The sequence below is a fragment of the Dermacentor silvarum genome, chromosome 8 (genome assembly GCF_013339745.2).
Source record: "Dermacentor silvarum isolate Dsil-2018 chromosome 8, BIME_Dsil_1.4, whole genome shotgun sequence".
In the NCBI taxonomy this organism is placed as follows: Eukaryota; Metazoa; Arthropoda; class Arachnida; order Ixodida; family Ixodidae; genus Dermacentor; species Dermacentor silvarum.
The window spans coordinates 74,468,911-74,489,976 of NC_051161.1; the positions used below are offsets into that span (position 1 = coordinate 74,468,911).

General features: G+C 47.7%; 2 protein-coding genes across 2 annotated transcripts; one reads left to right on the top strand and one right to left on the bottom strand.

Annotated features, from left to right (window-relative positions):
- The first annotated feature begins 221 nt into the window (after positions 1–221).
- LOC119462708 (uncharacterized) lies at positions 222–1,282 on the top strand. The gene has a single exon (XM_037724004.2). It carries the CDS (start codon positions 726–728, stop codon positions 1,011–1,013), a length of 288 nt encoding a protein of 95 aa, XP_037579932.1. The 5' UTR covers positions 222–725; the 3' UTR covers positions 1,014–1,282.
- A 497-nt stretch (positions 1,283–1,779) lies between these two features.
- Positions 1,780–5,396, bottom strand: LOC119461460 (fibroin heavy chain-like). Its single transcript, XM_037722779.2, has 3 exons — positions 5,340–5,396; positions 3,762–3,879; positions 1,780–3,680 (listed from the first exon to the last, which is right to left on the bottom strand). Exons 2-3 carry the CDS (start codon positions 3,862–3,864, stop codon positions 1,882–1,884), a joined length of 1,902 nt encoding a protein of 633 aa, XP_037578707.1. The 5' UTR covers positions 3,865–3,879; positions 5,340–5,396; the 3' UTR covers positions 1,780–1,881.
- Between the last annotated feature and the right edge of the window lie 15,670 nt (positions 5,397–21,066).

Genomic DNA, 21,066 nt, shown 5'->3' on the forward strand with positions numbered 1-21,066 from the left:
CATTCTAGTAAACGACACTTCAAATTGAAACGCTACGTCCGCAGTCTTTTTCTAACTAGCTCGATCGCGTGGATCCTGATATATAATGGCGCTTACCCACTACGCGGCCTCGGGCTGGCCCGGTATAGCTGCTGTAACATAACCCTTCGTTTTCTTCCCGATTGGTAGACCCAACAGAACCAATTGAATCACCATCGCCACTGCGCGAGGGAGCTTGCAGGGCGGGGCGTGCAGTGCGGTGAGCCGCGTGCCAGGGTTCTCCGAAGAAGCGCTTTGCACAGCGCAAGTAACGCCTTCCTCGCCCAGCCTGTATCCCACCCGACCGCGTCAGCGGCTTCATCCGGTGCCCAGCCGCTCCACTCTATTGCTAGGTGACCAGTCCCGATGCCCATCGCGCCGATGATGGCCCCGTAGAAGATTCCTGAAGCGTCTCCAAGAAGCATCCCAGAGGTCATCTTCTGAAGCGCATCCGCTGTCAGCTGCCGACGCATTTCTGCGCCCGGAAATCGACCGGTCCTTTCAACACGCACCCTGAACGAGCTTCAAGCATGTCCTCCAGCGCCTATTAGTTAGCCAGCCTCGCCTCCCGCGACCGCCTAGGGCGACGGAGAGATCGTCTCGTCGACGTCGCCACAGGCAACAGCAGTGAAATCCACCTCCCGTCTTCGAGGACATCTTCGAGGTTTGCCGCGGTACAGCCAGAGCCGGAACACCCCTTGCCAGCCATGGCCGTCAGCCCTACGGCGATGTCCAAGAAGGTGGTGGTGAAGGCCACCGACATACCCGAGCACATGCAGCAGGAGGCCATCAGTGTCGCCATGGCGGCCATCGAGAAGCACAAGATCCTGCGCGACGTGGCCGCGTTCATCAAGACCGAGTTCGACCGCAAGTTCGGCCCCACCTGGCACTGCGTTGTGGGCCGCTCGTTCGGCTCCTACGTCACCTACGAGACCAAGCGCTTCACGTACTTCTACGTGGGCCACATCGCCGTGCTGCTTTTCAAGGCCGGCTGAACCGAAGACACGGGCAGTGACTTCCCGCACCGCGACGCACAAGGAACTCGGATATGCCCGCCGGCATTGAACTGAATGAAGGTGATTCTTTTCAAAGCCGGCTTAAAGAGCGCTTGACTGTCTACTTCGCGACAGTGGTGAACATAAAAAAAATGTCTGCGCGCGGTGAATGAAGTACCTGCTTTTCGCCATCCTGCTTAGTTGAACCTTCCTTTTGTGTCCCACTTGCTTCTTCTCCTGTGCGCTCTCGTGTCTTTCAAATACATATACTTCAGTGTGTGTGCAGGGGTTGTCACGTCATTGCAAGATAACGTCAGTCAGTGTCACTTCGTTCAGATATCGGCAAGATTACTAAAAATACCATTATGTGTAATATGTATACGCCCGGCTGTAAGCGCTAAAAAGCATAAATACACTTTTATGAAGGAATATACCGTTAGGAAGCAGACTTCCTTGCAGTTAGAGATGAACGATATCGCGAGGCGTCATCGTTCGCGGGCATAAAAGGACAGTGAAAGTTTGCATAAAAGTAGAGAACGCGAACAAGCGGCAACTCTCGTGTTTTGCTGCGTGCTAAGTAATACCAATTAATATTGGGCCTGTGCCTTAAATTTCGACATGGCGCCTACAGTCGAGGCGTTCACTAAGCATAAAAGCACGAAGCACTGTCAGAAGCCTGCACAACGGTTCCTGGCAGTGCAAAACGGAACAGCTGGTATAAATTGAGCTGGTAAAGCACGAAACGTAACAATGAAGGTAACGCAGGAATTGGGTATAAATGTTTTATTCTTAAGACATAATTCAAGTTTGCGATGGAAACAGCTCGGTCTCTTTCTCCACGCCATGTACGGCAACTGCCTAATGACTGTCAGCGGCGAACCAGACCGGGGCCTGCGCCGTAACCGAAGCTACCACCGTAGCTTGAGAAGCTTGACGAATGCATGGCCGTGTGAAGAGGGTGGTGGGCTCCGAACATTCCTCCGGCGCCGTAAGCAAGATTGCCACCAGCGAGTCCCATTCCGCTGTGCAGGCCATAAGCCGCGTGCCCGAGACCACCATGCAAGCCGTGGTAAAGTCCAGCTGCTCCGTAGCCCATACCACCGTGGACTCCGTGGTAAAGTCCAGCTGCTCCGTAGCCCATACCACCGTGGAGTCCGTGGTAAAGTCCAGCTGCTCCGTAGCCCATACCACCATGGAGTCCGTGGTAAAGTCCAGCTGCTCCGTAGCCCATACCACCGTGGAGTCCGTGGTAAATACCGGCGGCTCCGTAGCCAACGCCACCGTGCATTCCGTGGTAAACTCCAGCGGCTCCGTAGCCCAAACCACTGTGAAGTCCGTGGTAAAGACCGGCGGCTCCGTAGCCTAAACCGCTGTGGAGTCCATGAAAACCAGCGGCTCCGTAGCCGTGGTAACCGTAGCCACCGTGGACTCCGTGATAAAGACTAGCGGCACCGTATCCGAGGCCACCGTGAAGACCGTGGTAGAGACCATGCATACCGGCTGCGCCGTATCCCAGACCGCTGTGAAGACCATGGTAAAGACCCGCTGCGCCATATCCAAGCCCGCTGTGAATACCGTGATATAGACTGCCTGCGCCGTATCCGAGACTTCCGTGAAGATCTCCCAAACCGCCGCTGTAAAGACCTCCGTAACCACCATGCAACGTTGAAACGCCCATGCCGAAGCCACCGTGAAGCGCAGCAGCCCCACTGCCGAAAAGTGGACTACTTCCATATGCACCATGCATGCCATAGACGCCCAGTCCGTGCCCGAAGTTCACGACATTGTGCACGCCGTAGGGGTAAGCTCCTCCGAATCCGAGACCATTCGAGAGACCCAACGGCATTGGGTGCATGCCACCGCCTCCGTTGATGTAACGTACCGTCGTGCAATGTTTCCTTATGATGCTGTGAAGAGGGTTCTCAACGTAGCCTACGGGCATCATTGTGGGAATTCCCATTACGGGATACCCTTGGCCAAAACCATTATGGTACATGGACGTCACAGTAGCGTGCGCCGCCTGTGCTTGAAGTAGACGCGCGTGGGCGTCGTGGGCCATCATCTGTGCCTGGCTTGCGAGGCTCTGATGCGTTAGGGCCTTGTGGATCAGGTGCCTCCGGGCAAGAGCGGCCTGCAGTTGGGCGTTCTCGACGGCGTCCGCAGCGGCCAACGCCTGGCTGGCCAGAAGGCTGTGCTGGTGGGCCGTGCTGGTAAGGTGCTGGTGTTCGGCCGCGGCGAGGCCCACGTCGCCCGAACTGCCGTAGTGGACGGTGTGAGTGAGCACGGACATGCCGCCACCGCCGCTGCCGGGCACCATGCCGCTGGCGAGGTCAGGGAGGCCGGGAGACAGGGCCGAAAGCGGTGCCGCAAGTGGTGAGGCGAGGCCTCCTAGAGGGCTTGCCCCCATTAGGCCGCCCAGGTGGTGTCCCACAGCGCCGAACGTCCCCGACAGCAAGTGGCTCGCCGCGGTCAGCGGAGTGTGGAATCCCGGGACGCCTCCCAACATGCTGCTGCCGTGCAGTGCCCCGTGCAGGCCGTCCATTACGGTGCTGTGCAGGCCACCGAGAGCGGACCCGACGCTGCCCAGCGCCGATCCGATGCCGCCCAGGACTCCCGATGACATGAACGGTGTCGCATGGACGGTGGCCGTGTACGGACCATGGTCAACTGCGTGGGAGAAGGGCTTAGTCAGGGTATTAGTCTGTTGTTGCGTGACCTCCTGTTGGGTGTTACCCTCTCCCAACGGACCTGGACTGATCTGACGAACGGGCCTCGGTGCTCCCTGGACATTGTGTTGACCGAGCAGCGTCACGCACAGCCAGAGTGCCGCCGGAACAAACATTCGAACCATACTGCGGCCGGCAGCCTGAGGTACGAAGGAAAGGAGGGGGAAGCCAGTGAGGCAGCAAGGGGAACATATGAACCTCAGTTATTTCAAAAATACGGCAGTACAGAATATCTATGCGTACGCAACAAAAGATACGAGCTCCATTTTCACAAGATAAGCAGATCCTGTACAGATGCAGGAGTCGCAGTGGCTATTAACTCACGTATTCACATATTCAACGGGCACTATGTTATCAGACCGCGCGTAACACTGCTTTCATGTTCATCATAAAGCTATCGTACTCGTGCGATAACGAAAAACGCCGCTGGCGCATCATAAGCCCAGAAGCTTGGTTACGGAATGATCACGTAGTGTTTTTAGGTAAGGCGCACTGTAAGGTTAGGCCTTACACAAAGACAAATACATCTATAATGTGCAAGAAATGCTTTCGTTATATTACTCTCCGGAGTATCTGTGCACCATATCACCACGTGCGAGTGATCGTTGACCTCTTGCACTTCTCCTCACATACTAAAAGCTCATATATCCAGATGCACACATGCTATCGTTCCACTGTCTGACGCCCACTTCCCTACCTTGTAGCGCAGGCCATAATTCCCTTGACCACAACTTATTCGACCAGAAAACGCTATAGTAGCTTAACTGCAGCTGTAAAATATGTCTGCATTTCCTATAGGACCACAGAGTCTCGGAGAATAAGGTCTGATGCTGTCATTCAACCAAGTGCTACAGATTACTGGATTCGTCTCGAGTTGGCATAACTATACTGCACGGGAGACATTCGCACCTTCTTAGATGAATGGACGTATCAGAATCGCATATCGCACGCGCCTTTGCCCGTCGACAGTAGTTGGACTCACTACTGTCTCGCATACGTTTGCGACGAAGTTCTTAGTTTGCTGCATAATATACCCCTTTCGCAGAACGTACGAGTAAACCATGGACAGAATTTATTTAATGGACTCGAAATGCTCAAAATACGGAGCCTAGTGTGCCGTGAAATGCCCAGCGGATTTCGATACTGCATTTTTTCCACAGCGTGCGAACATATTAACTGGAACAGCAATGCACTTCGCTGCATATTTGGCATGCCTACATCTCCAAACTGGTTCGTGGCTCAAGAATTTCGAGCGGAAAGGCTATACTTTGAGCATTAGCTGGCTTCGATTCTGCAATCTCAACATGCCACCAATATATATATATATATATATATATATATATATATATATATATATATATATATATATATATATAAAGTTAATTAGTGACACTTTCGCAATTAAAAATTCGCATTGACGAATATCTCAATATTTCTGATTTCCGGCGCGGCTATATATGATCAAAACTTGGTTAGCAAAAAAACATTATCCATTTTCCTCGAATCCTGTTATATCTAATGATCCGAAACAGTCGTCGGAGAAACGCTCGGTATATGCCCGCGGCACCAGAGCTCCGATTTCCGAGGACTGAATACTCACCTCTGGCGAGAGCGCGTAAGCCGGGGTCTCACGGTCTGAGGCCGGCACGGTCCAACCTTCGCTTATAAGGACGATCGCTCGGAACGACGCAGCGGCGTTTCCATCTCGACCGCATCACGCCTCGCTCGTCCATCAGCGCTCCGCGCTATGGACACGCTCGCCGGCTGATGTACGATGACTTCAACAATCACGGACAACCCATTACACCGGACAGCCAGCTGCGTCCGGAGAGCACTGCGGGCGCTCCTTGAACAAGCGCTAATTACTGCAGCGTCCTGACAACGGCCCCACCGCTGCGCCATGTAGCCAACCGCGCACGGATAGCTAGCTCCTTCGAGGTCCGAGCGCGTGTGCAAGATCGCAGTGGAGGGCTGCGTCACACACACACACACACTTGACGTGTTCCAGACAGAATTTGCGAACCACGCGTTCAGTCGTCGTTGCGTGGTGATGTCGTTTCAACCGGCGTGCTCGCGCCGCTGCCTGCTGCTGCCGCGTGGAGACCCGGACCTCCGGAACTGCGGCTAATTAACGTTGCGGCGCCTTGGGCAAGTGTATAGTCGTAACATTTGCCGTATACATGTGTTTCCAAAACAGCGAAAGTGTGCATGTCAGAAGCGCAATATCTCGTACTGTGAAAACGCAGTTTGGTTTTTTATCGACGCGATGCGAATATATGGATGTACTATACGGTGAACCGTGAGTTGATCTGAAAATTCCCTCATCTTATTTAGCTTCAGCATGCAAGAATGGGCGGGGGCATTTCGGTTTCGATGCTTTGCAGGTAACAAGCAACAACAACAAAATTTGTCTATTGAACGTCGGATGTTGAAGACCTGTGCGGTAAATATAGCAATTTAATCACTAGCTAAAAGCATACCGTAGAAGAAACTATCCGAATCACAATAAGGATAACATTTTATTTGATGTAAACAGCGCGCTTTGTGTAAAAAAAATACATTTGCCGCTGAAAGCTTTGACATATAGCTCTTACATCGAACAGCAGTCAAATTTTCGACATGCTGACAATCTTCAGTCCTACGGACACATAACTAGGCAACAAGAACATAATTTTTCTTAATCTTACTCTCGATGGTGCACGTTTAACTGTGCAGTGCAAAACAGGATTGTCTGTAGTGCAACACATGCTTCTACCGATGACACTTAATTTTTGCTTCACGACGAGTACTCATTGCATCATTCTAAGCAGATGCAGAAAATACGTCCACCATACCAGCATTCAAAATTCCGCCGAATGTGCATGCGTGGTTGCAAGATTCCAGAGCACAAATTTCGGCGGCGCCAAATTAAGCTTTTATTGGTTGCTGTTTGTACATTGAATTTAATGTACGCAGCTTCTTTAACGCACGACAATGGCGAATCATTGCATTGTACCGGTGCCAACATATGGGGACAAGAATTTGGAGCTTAACAAAGAAGTTGAGAAGAATCTGAGGAATGCGGAACGAGCGATAGAACGAAAAGTTTGGCTGATCCCACGCACGCGTGGGAGTCCCTGAATAGCGAGGCTGTTTGTTTTGATGTTTACTGAAAAGTGTTCACTCCAATTCTATATAGCTGAACGCTGTGAGCATTCAAGGCATTCCTAAGATGAGACATACCGGTTACTCAGCTTTAGAGGAAGGAAACGCCAGCAATAACTAATTAATCCATGCCGACTATTGCGCTACAAAATTAGGTCATAAAGATTGCAACGATTGAAAGCGCGTTGGCTTAACACCATGCCATGTTCGCAGTCTTGAAACCTTTTTGGCCCTCCTGTACACACCTTCGCCTCGCAATAATCGCCAAAGGAGGACTGCCCACAGCAACGATTATTATTATTCTCGTGGGACGAAGATGCACCCGAAAAGGTGTAAAAAAGTCGTAAACTACAGTGCGAAGAAGACAAGTATAGGAGCAGGTTGAGCATCGTCGCAGATTTCACTGTCGTGTTTGAAGCTGAGCTTTTGGCAATGATTCTACCGCAGCGCGTGGCTGGGTTTAACTGCATTCACTGCTATTATTATCACACGTTCTCTTTCTGTTTATTTTCTTACCACCTCGTCAAATTCACCAGTTCTAAAGTGTTAGTTCCTACCATTACTTTCCTTGAACTTTAGCCATATTACATTATTATGGCTACCGGGTCACTGTGGTTTACATTTAGATGAAGTGGCCGATTCGTCATAGCGAACATCTTTAATTGACCTATAGTTTCTATTCTCACAGTATATTCTCACATCCCAGCTGTAAGAAAACAGAAATTTACAATACATATAGATGCCATCGAATTACTATGAACTTTTCCTACATAGTTCCAAAATCCGAGGATACCTTGGTGCTCATCAACACAATTAGAGGTTTTTATTACGACGTTGTTTCCTTCCCTTATTTCTGTATTTACACATGTCTATTATGGTAATCTCACGGCTGTGCCATTTTTGTGAGGGAATGAGTCAATTGGTCACTATTTTTTATTCTCTCGCCTGTTTATTATACAAAGAAATAGGTATCTTGAAGCTCCGCTTCTTAAACTTGGATTGACTTTAACTGCTTTGGTCTTACTTCTCCTTGGGGCTTCGGCACTAGGTTTTAACCACAGAATATGCTTGACGCTGTGTGTGTGTGACTTCACTCAAACTACAAAAAGATTATCGTGATAACCTCTATTTTGCTTACTATTCCTATTAAATTCTTCTAAATTAATTTCAATACAAATTGTTGAACGAGAATCTTCATTTCTCTTTTAACGTATTGATCTATTCACCTGGTCGGACTTGCCAATTAAGCAGTAGTCCTTTGTTCCCAGTTTTTACCTTTTCAGTTATTTATACGTGTTCCTTCAATATATCCGTAAAACCATCCCAATCTTGGTCTATCCCTCATTGTGGGTACGTGCCATGTTTTGAAGGATCGTCGTCATCGTCATCACCATCCCCGCAAGCAGTGCAGAGGCCGCCACGTCGAACGCTACAGGCGTTCCTGCCGCTCCTGCCGTTCCAGAGAGTGTGCTTGCCGGAGATCGCCTAGCCCTGACCCAGTCTACTTCCGGGTTTGCTGTGAAGTAGCTGGGGGTTATTCTCTTACATTTATTGTTTTATTTCTCACCTTTTTTGATAGAAAGTCATGGTCACTTTTGAATTGATGTCTGTCTCATCTCCAGGCCAGAGGGCCTCCCTCTGGTCTGATTCCATCCCTCCTAGGAATATACCGGTGGAGCTGTTTCTTCGAAGCGGAACCAGCAACGTTCCTATGGCTTTGGTACCCACAAACGGGGGCATGATCCATATGAAGAATCCTTAAGTCATTCAAACTGAACTTCGGGCAGTCTCCACTCACTTCCAGCAAATCACCGAGGTTCGGCAGTTTGGACGAGGGGGGATCCACTGCTCGTCGCCGAGCCAGGCTTGTGTGCAAGATCTGCTAAAATGCACTAATTTCGCTACGCACCCGGTGAGCTGTTTCATCCCACGTCACTTAGCTTGCTGCAAAGGCCTAGTCCGCGGTGTAGATGCAGGTTTAGGTCCAGCAGAAATCTTGGACATTTTTTCTCCGGCAGGTGTGCACCGCTGCACAAGGGTAGTGGATAACAAGAAGGTCCCTACTGCAACAGTTATCGCAACGTTTGCAGGGACGCCTCGCCCATCAGAGCCTGGGCATTGATTTACAGGGTTGAACCCCTAGCCCTACGAGCATTACAGTGCCTCAAGTGTTGGCATTTCGGACATAGCACTAACGGTTGCCGATCAACCGCTCGATGCCGTAAATGCGGAGATGAACATAGTGATAACAATTGCACATCTATAGATGAATCATGCTGTTTGTGTAATGGAAATCATCCCGCTGACGATTCTAACTGCCCTGCAAGATCAAAGGAGCTTCAAGTGGTCGAAATAATTGAAAGGAGACGTTGCTCTCGTCGTGAAGCTCTTGCAGAAATTCAGAGCAAAACACAGGGAATATGTTGGAGTTACAGCCCACCACTCACTCAGCATGGACTCATATTTTTCCCAGACGATCACAAACGTAATAGCGAAAGCTGTTGAAAAAGCAATAGAAAAGCTTCTAGCAAATCTGACAGGCTCATTGGCGCAAGTACTGTCTACGCAATTCTCTGAGATATCTCAAGTTATAATAAAATGTAGTGTCCAAAATCAGGCCTCCTCTCTTTCTCAGCCTCCTAAATCACAACTGCCGAAATCACTCCCCTCCGCGAGCACAGATTTAGCGCGATCTTCAAGTTCACAGCAATTTGATCAAGAAATTCACTCGGAATCAGAGTCGTTAGGATGTAGACATGGACCCTGGGACTCATAAACGCACCAGATCTCCTAATAACAAATTGCCTAGTTCTCCTACTAACTCCAAAACGAAAAAGTGTGCGAAAGATTCCCTTAATAGGACACACTTTTTGAAAGAAAGTATGTTGGAGCAAGCACTTGCTGCTGCTCGGCTTTCGCCAACATAGGGTGCCTTCCCGAGGTGGGGGATCGGCTTCGTTGATTTCATCTAAAATTTGTCATAGAGGAAAAATTTCATATCAGACTATATCTCCTGAATATGAAATTTTAGTATTATAATAACGCTTCCAGTCGGCGCACCGCTATCTATAGTTAACACTATACTTCCCTGCTGGGATACAAGATGTCCGTACACTTGAGGTCACCGTGGACTACTGCAAAAAGAACACGTTGTTCGCGGGTGATTTCAATTCACATCGTGTGGCGTGGGGGCTTCCGCACTGCTGGCTGCATCCAGGAAACGTTTATGGGATTGGGTTTCTTCGAACAATTTTACTTGCTTAAATTCTAAAGTTGCAACTTTTGTTCGATTTCAGTCGCGCTCTGTCTTAGACTTATCATTTGCTAGCTCAAGTTTATCATCCTTATCTTGGGCTGTCGTTGATGACGCCACAAGTAGTGGTCACCGTCCTATACTGATGGATACTGTCTGCCCCTTAATTTCTTTAGATAACGAAGTACATGTATTTGTGGACTATTCAAAATTTAAGAAAACGTTACAGTCCACGTTAGCATCTTTGATAGGTATGGAGAGAGATACTAAAGCTATACGCCTTTGCGCGGTTTTGAAGGGTACCCTAAAGAAATCTGAGTTTGCAGTATCGACAGCAAAAGGTAGTTCTGGCTGTCCCTGGTGGAACCCTGTGTACGTGATTACAGACGCCGAAAGGCTGCGTGGAAGAAACTTCCTCCTATCCAATGCCCTACAAAATGGACTAACTATACGTATGCTGCAGCTATGTTTAAACGAACAGTTTCATTAGAAAAACGTAATTACGATGAAAAACGTTATAATGTTCTGTCGAAGAGCGGCAATAAAAGGGGTTTTTAGGTTTCTTCGTTTTCGCAAGGCTATACCAACGCCTGTAAATATTGATTCAGTAATCTTATCACCTAAAGAATTATCAGAATCGTTGGAAAAATTGCCAGGGGATTAGAAAACCGTTTTAAAGCTCCAGTTACAATTGAACTCTGTCAGGATTGCATCTGAGGACAGTTTTATAAATGTAACGATTGAAGAGCTTTCGCACGTTGTGAGACTGCTATCTGCATCAGCTCCAGGTCCAGATGGTATAACAACGAGCATGCTAAAAATATTATTTGACGTGTCTCCACCAGGACCCACTCAATATCATGAACTACTCCCCAAAGAACAGTTGGATTCCTCCAGATTGGAGGCTTGCTGAGATTCTCCCCCTACTTAAGAAACAAGGAGCGGGATTGCATATGGACAACATAAGGCCCATTGCATTAACATCCAATATTATGAAACTAATAGAAAGAGTGTTATACGTCCGTATAATGTAGTTTGTAACTAATAACACATTGCTGAGCTCATGTTAGATCGGATTTAGACCGGGATGCGCGACTTCGTGCGCGCACATTGATTTGGAGGGACGTATTAAGCTTTCTCGACACAGGCGACAGCATGTTATTCTCCTGAATAGCCTAAAGAGCTTCAATTTTCCTCCATATATTACAAATTGAATTTATGAATTCCTAAGAGGTAGAAAATTCTATTGCTCCCAAGGCGGTGTTTTGACGTCAAAATATAATCAGTCCAAGGGAGTTCCACAGGGTTCCGTTCTTTCTCCCATTTTTTTTAATATTCTAATGAGCTCAATTCCACTGTGTGGCGATGTATAAGTGTATGTTTACGCATACGACGTTGTATTCTTTGCATCAGCGAGTGATATTCACTCACTGCACAGAATATTACACTCATATTTAACAATACTTGAAGAGTGCCTTGCTTGTATTTCCCTTAAATATACCTGTTAATGTCTCCCTCCAATACTGTCAAGAAATAATCCCTCAGCGTGACTATTAAGCATCTAGGCGTTATATACGATCAGAAACTTAGTTGGCGCAACCACATCGAACATGTTAGGTCTAAGGCAGCGCGAGCTGTTGGCATGATTCGAAAACTCGGTCACCACCGCTCTGGGCGCAGGGACACTCTCATTATGATTTACCGTATCTATGTTCAACCCATATTGGAATTCGGGTGCGTTTTATTCTGTGGTGGGCCAGCATACAAGATTATCCCCCTCGTTCTTCTAGAGCGACAGGCCCTCCGGATTTGTCTTGGATTGGCAAAATTTGTTGCTAATAATGTATTATATCAAGAAGCCCGATTACCCACACTCGTTTGCAGATTCCGCATCTTTACTAAAAAACCTACTTAAACATTTACGCATCTACATTGAGACGATCGCAGTATGTATTTATTAAGAAAAGATCTGCGTTCTTTGAAGAAAGATGGTCCCGTCTATATAATCCGCAGGTCCATTTTGTGCAAGCACAACTAGAACCATTAGATGTTCAGATACGCGAGATCATTCCCCTCAAAAAACCCGCAAATGCTATTAGAATTGAATTTGACGACATACTTCCTCCCAATGCTACACTACTGCCAGCTAAATACCTAAGCGGATTATTACAAGATTATTTAGCGCAAATGACAATCAATACTGTAATAGCGACGGATGCATCAGTGTGTTACGAGAAAGCGGGTGTAGGCATTTTTTCTGAGGCGCTATCCTGGTCCTATTCAATGCGACTTCCTGATTTTATGCCTATATTTCAGGCAGAATTATTAGCAATTACTTGAGCTCTTCGAAAACTTCCTGGAAATTCTTCGACAGCTGTAATAGTAACCGATTCGTTGTAAGTGTGCGCAGCACTCATCTCATCCTCAGGCAGTACAGTTTTGAATGAACTAGAAACATTAAACCCTTCCACCTTACGTCTGGTGCGCTGGTCGGAGACCTGGTCGGAGACCTGGTCGGAGACCAGGTCACCGTGGTTTGTTTTTAAATGAAATGGCCGACGCACTTAAACGTACATCCCTACATGGACCAGTCATGTATGTTCTGCCGACTTCTGTTTATATCACCGCGGCTAGGTTTAGAAAACTATCTCTTTTGAATTACTCTGTAAAACAGACATTCCAAATCACTGACTTAAAGCATTTGCTTTACCCTTGGGACATTCAATGGTGTCTCACACGTAAATTGGAAATCTCCCTTACAAAATTACGATTGTTATGGACTCATTCCCATAGCCGTTTCTGGTTGCGATGATGCCGCCGCCACCCGGTAACCACTATCGCCGGAAATGCAAAAAAAGTACCCGCTCTCCAACGGGCCCGCTGCGTGAGAGTCGGATACTTTACCACTGAGCCACGCAAGCGCTTGCTATCAGGCAGAAGAAAATTTCCCTTTATACGCGCCCTGCGCCTCTGCGCCTGCGCGCCTAGGCAGGCGCGCAGGCGCAGACGACCCGAGCCTCCGTCAGTATGGTGGCGCCATCTAGTTAACGTGCCTGCAACCGCCGCGTGCGACGAGATGCGATTCAGACGCGATGCGATTCAGACGAGGCGCGCAATCAACGCTATCCCGATGATAGATGTGCGCCACGTATTCTGGGTACCTCTTCGGTACACGTTATGGCGTCTCCTCGCAAGGTACGAACCGCTGCTGAAGAAGCGAATCGTAGAGCTTCGTGTGCGGCTACAACCAGGCATCATCGGGCTCAGCAGACTGCTGTTCAGAGAGCATTACAAGCCGCAGCTCGCCGTCGACGCGACGCCAGGCGGACAGTTCATATCGTTCTCGTCAAAATCGAGGCGAAGACACTTTGCCACGAAGACCTTGTTGTGCGTGGTGCCGAAATTGGAGCGACTCTTGCGCCGCTCAACCAGCTTACGCTGTGACTGTGCTGCGTGTGCCGCGCAGGCCTGTGACTTTTATCTACACAGGTCTGGTCTGGCGATGTCCCCTCTATGTCATTTCTGCAAATAACCTGCAATCATTGATCATTTTTTTATTAACGTGCCACCGATTCGCAATCCAGAGAAAGAAATACTTCGAAATTCCATTCCAAAAAATAGGCATTGCTATAAACACTGAAAACATTCTATCCTTTGGGGCATCTACATTGGGTTTTAGCCACAGGAACGTATGCAGGGCCGTATACGAGTTACTCGGTGACACAAGGAGAATACCTAGTTGATTTACTGATTTCTTGTTTCTTATTTTATAAAATTCCAATTTACGTTAATTTACTGATTCATTATTTATTATTTAGAAAATTCCAATTAAACTGATTAAAATCTAGCTTGCTCTCCTTACAAAAGCACACGTTTTCCTATAAGGAAAAAACGTCTCTAACACCTGTTTGTTTCATTGGATAATGTCAACTGTTCCCTCACAATACCTTTTCGCTGAAATTTTCTCCCCCCCCCCCCCCGCCCCCCACCCCACCCGTCTAACCGCCAGCTTCTTGGCCAATCCCCCGTAGTGGGTATGCGCCGCGGTAAAGGAAGCAAGCAAGCAAGCCAGCAAGCAAGCCAGCAAGCAAGCCAGCAAGCAAGCCAGCAAGCAAGCAAGAAGAGAACATGGCCTTAACGGGGGAAGCCACCTATGAGAAGACTAGAAATTAGGCAAGACGGCGATCAACATTACGTTTATTCTACGTTGCATGAAAAAGCTTAATTTTGACATTTCTTTATTCCTTTATTCTCGTGAAACTACATCTTCCAATTCCCTTTCTTCTGACACCAGCCTGCCTAGCTCATGTGCCTCACTCATGTCTAACTAATGTTTGTTTGTTCTTTTCGTTTATCTAACGTGTTTTTATTTATTTTTGTTTATTTTTTACCACGCGGCTCATGGACAATCTCGAAGAGTTTGCTGCTTCAAGTGTTTAAAAAAATATAGTCGTGTCCATCCTTTGGAGATTATTTGCGACGTTAATACGATTACCAATCTAACTTATAATGGGTGTTTAATTAGTGACAATATGTTGTAAATGTTGTGGTGATTATTACGAAGAGCTAAACATACCCAATGGCAAATATCTATGATCCACATTGGAGTGAAAGGAAAGCGGTTAGATCCGGACATGTATAGATAACAACGTGCACGAAGAACCCTAAGAATGCTAACTAATAAATTAATTATGTGGTGTATGAAGGCGATAGTGCGGGAAAATAAGGTCTCCATCAGAATCATGTCAAGCTGGCACAACTGAATATTTCGAAATTTCCGCGTGGCAAGAAGGCACTGACCCAAGTCGGAAGAAAAGTTTTTTTTTTTTTTCCAGCAATACCGTGAGGAGCTGAGGCATTTCAACTAAAGGAGTTCCGAAATTAGAAGTGCAAGTGCGAGTGGCCTAAATGATGCCGCTGTATGAACATAGGGTATGGCGAAGAAACACAGAGCTCGGAATGACCACATCCGAGCAACGCTCCACGCCACGGATTTCGGAGTCCGGTTCAAAGGGGTGAACACTGATAAGTGAACAAATCATGCCGGCCTCACAGAGTTTTGTTCACGCGTTAAGGACGTACAAGAAAAGCGACAGCGAGAAAACAACGACGACTGACTGTCGAACCGTGGGGAAAACAATGCCACTTCAAGGTGGCAAAGAAATAACATTCGATGAAGATGTAGACAGCGACCTCAAAGAAATGGGATATATGGTAGAAAGAAAATGCGGAAGCTGTGAATGAAAGTTTTCTTGATGACAACCTATTCTCCTCTTTAAGGAAATGTACTTTAGAAATCCCCCGGTAGCAGTGTGGTCACAGCGTGAATGTCCCCTTTTTTTTTTTTCCTTTGAAGCTAGCTTTTGAAGAAAAACTTCGTAGCAAAACCCACCTTCTCCGGTTTTTCCTTTTATTATTTTTTTCCTCATAGGGTGCTCTGTTTTTCTGCTCAATCACTGTTTGCTTCCTTGCTGGTTTTGTTAGTGACGTCAGTATTTCTGCTCTCAATTTCACCATACCTCCCAGCTTTGCTTGGGTTCTAAAATTCCTTTATTTATAGCTTAAAACACTTAAATATCTCTGCACGCGCTTCCATATTCTTGCCTTATTTCCCACAGTGGCACATATACGAGTCACTGCTATCAAATGACAACAGCCAAGATGTGGCGGCACCTTCAATTCGCACTTGAAATCGCTCTTCATTGCATGACAAGCACACATATATCCTCGGATTATCTTAGATCAATAAATATTTGCTCACAAACTAGCCAGACTCCAGAGAAGACAACCGTCTCTTCTTTGAAGCACGTGAACATCTGACCACATTTCTGGCACTTTTCTTCACTTAGCAACCACAGCCAGAATAAGTTAAACATCGTTAGGAAGGGTTGCGTTGGACTTTTTACACGACACCAAACTGAACAGGGGGCTTAATAGATTAATACTAATGCAGTTTGAAATGTAGGCAACTACTAGACCGCCAGTTTTTCCATAACCTCCAAAGTGTCCAATAATTAAAGGATGTGAAAGTACGCATTACCGCAAAAAATGTAGCTTTTTGTAAATGTAAAAAATAAATAATAAACCCACAGTAATAAAATGCCACATTCCATAGTTTCTGCGATTCAACACAAACCACTAAAAGCACGACCAATACACATTTGAGCCATCATTATGAAGAATGAATAAGCCCAACGAATTCAAGTGCGTAAAAGGTACAAGGATGTAAGCACACAGAAAGCTTGCGGCTTTAGAACTGCCGCAAAGATGTTGATAAATCTTGGGGTTTCCGAATTTTCTATAATCATCATCTCCCACGCATCTTTTCCTTTCCTTTCCTTTTTCCATACAAATTATCAAGGCATAGAGAACTGGTTCAGACCTGATATTCTCAAATGAACTTTCTCTCTTTCTCTAGGCCTCGTTCAAAAATCGAAAACTTCAAACACTGCGGTATAGCTAATTGTATAGTAGCAAGGATATAAAACATATGAGTGCACTACCTAGTTGCGTCTTGCATGTATTTTCACTCAATCCTCTTCGAATGGAAGAGGATTGAGTGAAAGATGTGGAATCACCTGGAAGAAGTTGTGGAATTGTTTTCAGGAAAGACAATTCGTCCACTAGTTCGAATTATCTAATTCATCGCCCCGTATTGCTTACTATATAAAAGACGTTCCCTGGCTCTACTATAGCCGTTAGAAAGATGTTGCGGCAATTGTCCGAGCAGAAAGTGAATTGAATTGCGAGAAGGCTCTTGTGTCTAGCGAGCCGCCCATAATAGCACCTACGCGATGCTTTAGCTCGCGTTTTTCTCGGAAGTGCCAGTGAACTCCACCCTGCAAACTTCAATCAAACGTCTTTCCAAAACACGGCGGTACGCAAGGCATCATGTTGCGGGTATGCATGGACAGATGATCATCGGGAAGCGAAGCCTCTAACTACATGGAGTACACAAAACAAGCAGTGACCAGATATTATTCACTGGAACATTGAGGCAGAACAACCAACACGGAGGAGAAACAGCGCTGGAAAACAAGCGTTTGAAACGAAGGTAGGAAATAGCCGAACAGTAGCCAAGCGTCAACAACCAAAACTCCCGTCGACGGGCGACCGACGGAAGTCAACCTCGGTGCTTTGGTCCAATTGGTCCACGCTCTCCGCCGCGCGCGACGACTTCCGGCGGCGGCGGTTCGCTGGGAGACGAATATCTGGAAGGAGTGGATCGGCAGCGAACAGCCAGTTTTTGGCCGTCGGGCGGCGGCCGCCGAAAGTTCGCCGCTTTCTCGCTCCATGGAGGTTGGCCTTCACCGTTCGGTGCGAACGCGGGCAAAACGCCGACGGCGTCGACAACAGTTCTGAGCGGTGCTGGTGCTACTGCATGTCCAAGTTTATACAGCTGATAAAACTACTGTCCTTACTCCGTATAGCTCTCTACTAATTAGCTATCGCAATTGATGCTTCGTCTTTAGGGTGAAACTGCGACATTTTTGTTTCGTACTTTTAATATTTCAGTCTCAGAAGATTTAACATAAAAGGCATGCGCTGTGGGTGTTTTGTTTCATGACATTTGTTTGTGGATTGTCATTTCAAAATTCCGAGGAATAGCTTTGCCAAGAATGCAAGACAAGGTATGGGTAATATTAATGATAGAATAGTGTGGCAATATAACCCGCATATATACCGCATGTCATATGAGAAAGCGTGGCATATACATGTACCTAAATATATTCGGAGGGTCTGCGTGGTTGAGGATGATTTTCTCCGCCACCCGCCGACATCGCACGCCGACACCGGTTGCCGACGCCGGATTTTCTGCGACACGGGGCCCTTAAGGCTATAGCGTTAAAAAGGTTCCTCTTCAAAACGAAATACATGTAGGACGTGCAAAGGCGTGCGCATAATTGCGGTTATGTTGCCCGCTACTTTGTTGTTGTTTTTTTCTTTAACAAGCAGTACGGATTTCGACCGTAGCTCTTGTGCGAGACACGGTTGTTGGATGAGCTGAGGTCAGCGCCGCTGATTAGGATAGCGACCGTCATTCGATACTTCATTACGCAGTATTTATATATCTCCGTCAAGCTGACATCACTCGAGGCAGCGTTGGCTTCTGCGACGAACGGCGCCCTCCAACGCAATCAATGTCATCTTCCGAAAGACTCGCAGATCTCGCAGCCCCAAAAATGCTCAGCTTTAATGGATGAAGTCTGGCTGGGGCAGCATTACTGAAGAGGCGGCCGAACTTTGAAAACCCGGACCACAAAGAGCGAAGCTGCAAAACTATCGCTTGCGGAGTTTCTCACTGGTCTATTATACCGTTCACGATTGCGAAGCCCTTCGACGCCGAAAGCCCCAGCACACTTTCAAAGGGAAGCCAGGAGGTTTCCTACACAACTGCAGGCACCATGCGAACGCGAAAAAAAAAAAAGTAGGAAATATTGCAGATCGCAGAAAGACGTGCGCTGTCGTGCATACGTTATCATCGAGAGGAATCGGGCACCTACGTAATTTGAGCAAACATTTTGCGGGGGATAATTTGAAGTTGCGAGAAGGGTAAGTTGCCCGACAGCTTCTTCACTCAGCCTGGAATTTATGGATGGGTGGACGCCGCACCCGGGGAAGCATATACGCTCAATCCTTGAGGTCGTGTACGAATGCGTTGACTACAAAAAGCGATCTTGTTTTTCTTTCATTACGGGTTGTCACACGATTAATTTTCGTTTACGATCGAGCCTAATCGGGATCAAACGCACCACGGTAGCCCCGTAGATATGAAGTAGCGCTGCTGACCTCGAGGTCGCGGATTCGAACCCAAGCACGGCGGCGCATTTCGATGGGAGTGAAATATCCAAGAGCGCTTGTGTACTTGGGTTCAGATGCACTTTAAAGAAACCTTTAGCAGGCGGCCAAAATTAATCCGGAGTCCCCCATTACGACGTACCTCATAATCAGGTCGCGGTTTTGGCTCGTAAAACCCCAGAATTTAAATCGGGATCGAATCTCTCGACTGCGATTGGTTCCCTTCCGCAGCTTGCGATAAGGAGCCGATGGCCATCGAGAAATTCAGGCTAAATCACGATCGAAAATGCACCGTACGTGACACCCCTATAAATTTCGTGCTACAACCTTTTTCAAAAGATCGAACGTCGGGACGAGCTGCGTATTACTATGCGCAGTCAAGAGCAAAAGTTGGACAACAAATGGCGCGAGCAACATTTTTTTTTCTTTTTTTTTGTAGTACGGGCATACCGGTTGAAATCAAGTGGCACAGCATACGTGCGCGTGTTCGATCAATGCAATGTATTCAAGCGATCCCATATTGCCGAGCTGTGCTAGAAGAAATTTTTATTTTTTGGTGATGCCGTGGTCTCCAAACTTTTGCTCCCGATTGTATACATAAGCCAACATCCTAGCTATGCTTCAGTCTTATGTTAGAGTATAAAACGTAGCCTGCTGGCATGAAAGCTATACGAAAGAGGGGCGGGATCACACTTGCCACTAACTCGCAAGAAATCCAAAATCAAAAGAGGTGGCTGACAGATGGAGTAGCACACGAGGAATAAGGATTATAAACAGGGATAAGGTGCCTCAGAAAGGCTGGCCATCGTTTCGATAGGAGGACCTATCTTCGTCAAAGGCGCAAGAAACTCGCAAGAAAGAATTGTGCGCGCTGGGTGATAACTGACAAGTGTATAGGAAACGCGCTACATTTTCTGCTCTTATTACTAAGCTTAGCCAGGACTCGCGTGCGATATGACCAGGCCCGGCCCGGGCACGCTGGAGAATATTTGTTGATAATGGTTATTATTATTGCGCCTTGCCCGTTGTAGCGGGTGATCAGACGGAGAATCATGTGTGTATACAGCCGCGTCCACGTCTGTGTAGAGCGCGCGAGCAGATGGCCTTGCTCTGCGGGGCGACACCGTGCGGCAGTGGCGGGATCTGACGCACTGTGCCCAGAAGTATGCGCGGCCTAATATACATGCAGACCTGCATTGCACGTTGAAAAGGGTCGTTGTTTAACCGAATATGCACGCTTCCTCAGGGCGCTCTCGGTATCTCCATGCCAAAAGATTACACGTTTCAGCTGATAACACGCACCCGACTCTCACGACAAACATGCGCGCTTTAGGGCCGTTCCGATTAGGCGTGATACGGAAAGAGAGAGAATAACATTTTATTGATTGGACAGGAAAGGGGTGTTGGGAGCGGGTGGGTGGGTCCCTATTCCGAGACTCCACTGGCCAGAGCTGCTCGCCGGGCCTGGTCGAGTAGACCCCTCTGGGTCTCCAGGTCCGCGCCGGCGAGGATGGTCTCCCACTGCTCCCTATTTGTGAATTTGGACCCCAACAGGGGGGAATTGAATTTTGGGGGCCTACTCGTGCATTCCCACGTTACGTGGGCGAGAGTTGGCTTCCCCCAGCACCATGGACAGTGGCCTGGATAGGCCGTAGGCCAAATGGCATGCCACAGCCCGAGGTGCGGGTAGGTATTCGTCTGAATTAGTCTCAAATCCCGGGCATCCGCTCCGCTCAGACTCGGATGGGGCCCCGAGTAAGTTCTGCGTTCCAGACGCTGATGCTCAAGGATGTCGCGTGGAGATGTCAAATGATCGAATCGGGGTTTCTCGGGCTGCACTCCCGCTCGGCAAGCCAATTCTCGAGCGAGAGCATCTGCCCTTTCATTGCCCGCAACCCCCACGTGGCCCGGGCACCAGATGACACTGTGCGTTTCCCGGAGCGTGTGACCTAGTATGCGTAGGGCACATGCCGGTACTCTGCCTTGCATGAACAGGCGACAAGCCACCTGTGAGTCCGTGAGGATCACAGAGGGCTGGCCGGCTGCATCTTTGGCCTTAATTGCCATTGCAACGGCGGCTGTCTCCGCCGTGCCTATGGATTTGCTCCTAATTGTCGCGCTAATTTGGAAT

Excerpts from the sequence above, each read along its gene's own strand:
- LOC119462708 (XM_037724004.2), top strand. The coding sequence starts at position 726 with ATGGCCGTCAGCCCTACGGCGATGTCCAAGAAGGTGGTGGTGAAGGCC.
- LOC119461460 (XM_037722779.2), bottom strand. The coding sequence starts at position 3,864 with ATGGTTCGAATGTTTGTTCCGGCGGCACTCTGGCTGTGCGTGACGCTG. Across the intron at positions 3,681-3,761 it reads CGTTCGTCAGATCAGTCCAG|TTGACCATGGTCCGTACACG; the intron begins GTCCGTTGGGAG and ends TCTCCCACGCAG.